Here is a 6,250-nt window from a genome sequence, read left to right as displayed (position 1 = left end):
TTTCTCGCCTATTTTTTTTGGCGAGCTCAGCAAGTAAGTATTCGTAAGCGTATACTATGGCTTTAATCTTGTCCTTTTGTACCCTTAGCCTCACTGATGTGGACCTTCTCGCGCAGCGTCGCGCGACGCTGTCCATCGCCTTCTGGGGCGCCTCGTCGGCAATCGAGCGGATCGGCATCGTCACCTTTTCGCCCGTTTTGGCCTTCTTCGCCGGCGCCGCGGTGGCCGCTTTCTTCTCATCGGCCGGGGGCAGCGGCGGGGCGGCCGGCGGGGCAGCGGGCTTCGCGGAAGACGACGACGAGGCTGACGCTGCCGCCGCCGCCGCCGCCGCACCGGCCGCAGCTTTGGAACCGGCTTTGGACCCGCCCTTCACGGGGGCGCCGGTGATGGGGTGGACGAATCGTTTCGGCGGGTCTTTCGGCTTGTTGTGGATGGTGGGGATGGTGAACTCGTCGTAGTAGATCTTGACGTGCTGCCTCAGCTCGCCGTACTCGTTCCAGTCTTCGATTTCGACGAGGTCCTGGTAGGGGGGCCTTTGCGTTAGCTGTGGTGTGACGAATGGAAGGGGAGGGGATGAATGAAGACGGGGCATTACCCCGAGGATGAGACCCTCCTGCGCCAGGCCGGGCAGCTTGCGCACGCGGCCGGATGCATCTTTGCCGGCGCGGCGTCCCCAGAGCATGCGGGCCTTTTGGTCGGTGGCGAGGTCGACGGCCTTGAAGGGGACGCGGTTCGCGCGGAGGATGGTCTCGAGGCGGGACGTGGCTGTGACAATGTGCGAGGAGCCGGCTGTCAGGGAGGTGAAGATATAGAGGGCTGGGTCGGTCGAGAAGGTCGTCATGATGGGCTGGCGGGGTCTTCGTCGTTGCCGTGAAGGGGGGAAGGATGAACAGTTGGCTGGGGTGGGTCGTACGTCAGAAAAGAAGGTGGCGGTGCCTCCAGGGCTGTCCTGGATGGGGTCGTCGCGGAAGAGAAGGCTGAGGATGCTCGTGGTGAGGTTTGGGGAAGTCTAGGGAACTTTCAGGAGCCTTGGGCATCGGGCGTCGTCACCTGGGTGAGGGACGGACGTGGGAAGTCAGGGTCGGGTTGGGCCCCACCTCGTCCTCACACTGCTGAAACGGAGCTTCTGAACGTCGAACGTGCGGGGGCGGGGTAGTTACGGTGGTCCTTACGGTGGTCCTTATCAACCGGATGTCTCCCAAGGTTCAAGGTACCACCTTCAAGACGCACCAAAAGTGTATATACATCACGTTCGTGGCATCCTTTCATTAAGCTTACTCGCTATGCTTCAGTGCCTGGCATTGCAATAAATCCAATCAAATATGGTCACCCTCTCCATGCAGATCTACCATACCTTGTCCATCTCCATCGTGACCGACGGCTTCCCAGCCTTCCCTGCTTGCTCCCCCTTGGCCCCTTTCCGAGGCAGTGTCCCCTACATTATCATCAACATGACGCGGAAAATCAGAGGCGCTGTAAGGCTGGAAATCGTTTGGGAAGGAGCTTTGAAAGGAGCTTTGAAATGGGTCGGCGCCGGAGACATGAGCGCCATACCGTTGCGCGTTCACGCTCCATGGATCGAGAGGATGTTGCTGATGCGGTGCGCTGGCGGATGGTGTCAAGAGATTGGCCAAGCTTGGGTCAAGATAGGCTACAGGTTCAATAAGTCCCGGGCTATAGTATTGCCCAGCCCACTGGGTTTGGGGCACTCGTGAGCTCTATCAAATAGAACTTCTCGTCCTCTTTCGTGCGTCTCTCGGCTGGGCCGGTGCTGGTGAGGTCGCAAAATCCTGGACTGGGCAGAGTCGACTCGGCTGGAGCCAGGCTGGCCGTCCGAGCTCATGGGTGTATTCTCGTGACCGGAAGACGGCAGCGAGAACCCTGACGGCCCCTGTGACGGTGAAAATGGCGAACTGATGGGAACACCCGCGGGGGGTACACCAGAAATGGTCCTTATACACCGGCCGCGTGTTGTCGGAGGTTTGTTCATGCAGGCCCGAAACCTCTGCCCCGGGGGTCGCTCAAGGCCTACAATGAGTTTCACCATCAGAGCCTGGCATGCTTCTGCCTGTGGCACAAAAAGTCGGTCGACCTCAGCCGTCGCAAGCCTCCTGATTTGGCCAGGCATCCCCCTCCTCAGGAAGTCTCCTAGCGATTCTGGTGTACTCTTGTCTCCGAACCCCATGCCTGACAGAATGTCAACGTTGTAGCTCAGCGTGATATCGACACAATATGGATGTACTCACGCGGATCGGGAATGTGGCTGTCCTCAACGTCGAATATCATCTTGTATGCCTTTCGCCACTTCTCCAAGCGATCCAACTTGTTGAGTCCTTGTCTGTTCCTCAGGTTCGATTCCAAGACCTGACCAGCCTGATATGTAAACCTTGGGGTCTGTTGCTCACAAGATTGTGCTTCCTGGGCGTGATCTTGGAGCAATGCTGCGGTCTTCAGGTCCCGTTGGCACCTAATACAGATGTACTTGGGAACGGAGTGGCATCGATAGACATGCTCCCTTTTGTTGTGTAAGCAAGAACTTTGGACGAAGAGGGTTCGTGTTGCACCATACTTGACTCTTACAACCATTGGCCACTCAGGGCCTTTGCATGACCGAAGCTCGCATGGCCATCGATCAAATTTATAGCACGGACACGCCAGAGGAGCACAATTACCGTCTTTGGCGTCATTGTCGGGTTTCGGTTTCTTGCCTCGAGAGTCGCTGTCGTCATCCTCACGATCTTCGTCTCTGCCATCGCCCACCTGGCGCTTTCGTTTCTGACTTGGACAAGATGTTGATCCAGCGGGCACATATGACAGGTCCTGCGATTTGTGGCTCCCATGTCCAGTTTCGATCGTCCCGGTTGCACCCTTGACGTAGCTTGCTAGTCTCGTCGTCCAATCATCGATTTGTTCCACGTACAATCCCACAATGCCATCGACGATTTGCTGCTTGCTTATTGACAATGAGTCAATTGCTTCCGACACAAACGTCGCCTCGCTGATAGACAAGTCGTCTTCACTGTTGGAGGCCAATGAGTGATGCTGATGTGTCTGTTGGATATCGAGGTCATTGGCTGCTGTCGGCAAAGAGCCTGGCCCCTTTTTCGGGAGGGAAGTATCCGGCAGGGATATTGCCATGTTGGCAGGTTTCTCTATGCTTTGCTTGCTGTCCTCGCCTCGTTGTCCTACCCAATCCAGAGTTCGTTGATGGGTACAAGAACCAATGGCGGGCCTTACTCCGGAACGGCGAGCTAGCTGTACTGACTGGCTAGCAGGGCCAGACTCGCTTGGCTCACTGTAGTCGTCGATGCTTTTCGCACTTGAACCAGGAGAAGTGTTTCCCTGTGGGGTCTTCCAAGGTAACACCAACCTTCCGTGGATGAAAAAACATCATTGGCAGATGGGCCAAAAGATCAAGGCACTCCAAGGGATCGGACCTTTCTGGGTGGGCATGCATCTCCTCGAATACTCTCGTAATGATGTGGCTCTTTCCCAGAGCCACCTCACAATTCTTGGCCAGATGTTCCAGAAACCAGGAGCTCAGACTTTTGTTTCTCGACCATTCAGTGTGGGTCCAAAGACTACACAAGGTCCCGATGAGATGGTGATGCTCATCTTGGAGTACTCCGCGCAAATCACTTTGTTGTGCCTCAATCTGGTCACGACTAAATGTGTGTCCGAACGCCACGGAGTCCAAAAGAGATGACTGATATCTCTGATGGAGAGCGAGCAGCCGAAAGCTGGCAGAGATTTGGTAGGTGTCGCTGACAAACACACAGCCTGAAAGGACCTGCTCAACAATGAACTCAGTGACTAGCCCTGAGAGATGCTGAGACGAGGCCTCTGGGCTGCTTGATGGTTTCGAAATACCAGGTTTGTCTTCCTATTTGCTCGTACCTGGTTAGAAAGCAGTGTATTGGGTCACGAGACCCGCTGGGGGTTCAACCTTGCAACCACTATCGTGGTCGTTGCACGCCGACAGTGCCTTCTCCCTTGACGAATTTAACATATACCGTGAAGCGCCCCACATCCCTAAATGATACACATATTGCCGTGCTCTGTGGGTTGACAGGTTCAGTCAGAGTGTGTATTCAGGTACGCAGGTACTGTATATCTCGCTGCAGAACGGGTCGAAACTCACGAAGCAAGGAACCCATGCTTCTGGGCCATGATGTCCATCGTTTCGCGGAGATCTGACTTCGCATAGCATTCTATAATAGTCTCTCTGTGGATCTGCCATTCTTCTTTTGACACACGTGGTGGCTTTTCCGGAGAAGAAGCTTGCTCTTTGCTCTCTGTTTCTTCAGGTTCGGTCCTCTATGATATCCTCGACCGCCTGCAAAGGGCACAAGGGGAGGTAATTTGTCGGTGCTCATAGTTTTCGTGAAGAACCTATTGAGAAGAACGTCGACTCAGTACGAGGCTGGAATGCAAGACACATAGACTCGAGAGTAGAATGAGAGATGAAAGAAACTTAATGGGCTAGCAAAGGGGAATGTAGGGTATGTATTCTGGAGGTCGGGGGGTGGAAACCAATATCAGGTAGCCAGATTGTCAGATCGAGGCACATGCGGGATGGCCACCATCGTAACCTCATTGGTACGGCGTCATGCGCAAGTGTGCGCGTTCGCGAATTTGAGAATTGCGCTTCCAACGAGCCATCCAGCCTGCCGGGACCCAGCAGCCAGAAAACTGTGCGATGGCATGCTTCAACGTTGTTTCGTCAAATCCGGGGGTTGCCGTGTACCAAGATGGAAGCGCACAGGGCCATCCAGCAACTCCGGGGCTTCTTCGAATCATCCAAATCACGAAGATGGTTGAAGTGCAAAATGCACGACAGGGTGCTCGGCGAGGCTGCTCGACATAGCAAATCCGGTGGAATGATGGCCATGGATGAACAGCTGTCAGCTCAGTAGCCAAGATAAACTGACCCAGTGGTACATAGCCGGCGGCATGACTTGAGGCACCTGGAGAAACGTGGGTATGCCTTGTGTTCTGGCACATCCGAATCATAGACTTAGGGTGCCATATTGCCTTTCGGTTCGGCAGGTCGTGCGACCTGGGATCAACCGTTGAGAATCAAAAATGGCGCGCCGGTTGGACGAAGCCATTCAAGTCCGATCGAGCAGTGTGATGATGAGTCGCTCGTGGTGTGGAGGCACAACTTCGACAATGCGCATCATGCTGATGGGGGTTTCTGACGACCGATGCCCTTTCGAGGCAGGTTTTTGTTGAGGCTTGCCACGTCACCGGTTTAGCCAGCGGTGCCGACGCCCATTTGCCTGGTACGGCGATCAGCTCTGGCTGTGCATGCTGGATGGCGACAAAGAGCTCAGCCAGGCCTTACAATCGGCTTTTGCCCTTGGCATGTGGTCTCGGGTACAGAGCAGGGAGTTGGCCTTTGGGTCAGAGAATGGCCCATCGCCCAATGACCGTGCACCTACGCGGAAGAGTGACAGGTTTGTGCTGACAGCTGGCTGCCAGGCCTGACCTGACAGTGAGAAGGCCACAAACTGTGGGCTCTTACTAGGTAGGTGAGCGAGCAAAGGCGCGGACGACGTCGTTTCTGACCATTGACACGAATACACGTGACTTGCTGAAATGCGTCGCCCTGGCTCATCTCACGCAATCAACTCGACTCACATCCAATCTTGCGCTTGAGCCAAGCCTTTTCCAGGGCCGTCTAGGCTTGATGAATAAGGTTGCTCGTGGCACTCGCCAGCAAACAGCATGCCTCCTAACAACACCAAAAGCCCCTCACCCACGTTGCAGGCCGAACGACCAACGTGACGGCGCGAAAGCCACGGCTTTCTAGCGCTGCGACTGTCAAAGTCGGGAGGCCTATGGACACCTGCGATCCCGCGAGCCCAGGCCGTCGCCGAGCGGGGTGCCGCAAAGCGCTCAACCAACGAGCAGCAGAGGTATGAGGCATTACAGTGAGTTAGAGCGCAAGATGGAGGAGAGGGGAAGGGCCTGGACGGTGGAGCTGGTCATCTTTCCAGAGTGGAAACGTTTTGTTGTTGGGCTAGGAAACCTTGTCGAGATTTCTCATCTTCCCCAGGTCCCTTAGGGGGGGGGGGGGGTTAGGTTATTCGATTGCCTTGAAAGTTTCTTGGTTTCCTGGGGGAAAGGGAGCTTGGAGAGATTGCTGTGCGAGGGTCCGTGTTTCATGCCCCAGGCGGCGTGGTTTGCGATGACCCTTTGTTCCCTGGGTTACCCAGCGGCCATAGGGGCTGGTTGGTGAAATTTG

At 55.4% G+C, this 6,250-nt stretch overlaps 2 protein-coding genes across 2 annotated transcripts; both read right to left on the bottom strand.

Moving 5' to 3' along the window:
• Window positions 1-62: 62 nt before the first annotated feature.
• On the bottom strand, window positions 63-1,369 carry VDAG_03112 (uncharacterized protein; the record flags this gene model as incomplete). The annotated part of the gene is made up of 5 exons (XM_009656977.1): window positions 63-128; window positions 185-520; window positions 596-847; window positions 914-1,009; window positions 1,355-1,369. 5 exons carry the CDS (start codon window positions 1,367-1,369, stop codon window positions 63-65), a joined length of 765 nt encoding a protein of 254 aa, XP_009655272.1.
• Window positions 1,370-1,651: 282 nt separating this feature from the next.
• Window positions 1,652-3,138, bottom strand: VDAG_03111 (uncharacterized protein; the record flags this gene model as incomplete). The annotated part of the gene is made up of 2 exons (XM_009656976.1): window positions 1,652-2,187; window positions 2,247-3,138. 2 exons carry the CDS (start codon window positions 3,136-3,138, stop codon window positions 1,652-1,654), a joined length of 1,428 nt encoding a protein of 475 aa, XP_009655271.1.
• Between the last annotated feature and the right edge of the window lie 3,112 nt (window positions 3,139-6,250).

This window comes from Verticillium dahliae, genomic scaffold (genome assembly GCF_000150675.1).
Source record: "Verticillium dahliae VdLs.17 supercont1.5 genomic scaffold, whole genome shotgun sequence".
Taxonomy (NCBI): domain Eukaryota; kingdom Fungi; phylum Ascomycota; class Sordariomycetes; order Glomerellales; family Plectosphaerellaceae; genus Verticillium; species Verticillium dahliae.
The sequence above is the reverse complement of the archived record's forward strand: the minus strand, read 5'-3'. Positions and strand labels throughout refer to the sequence as shown.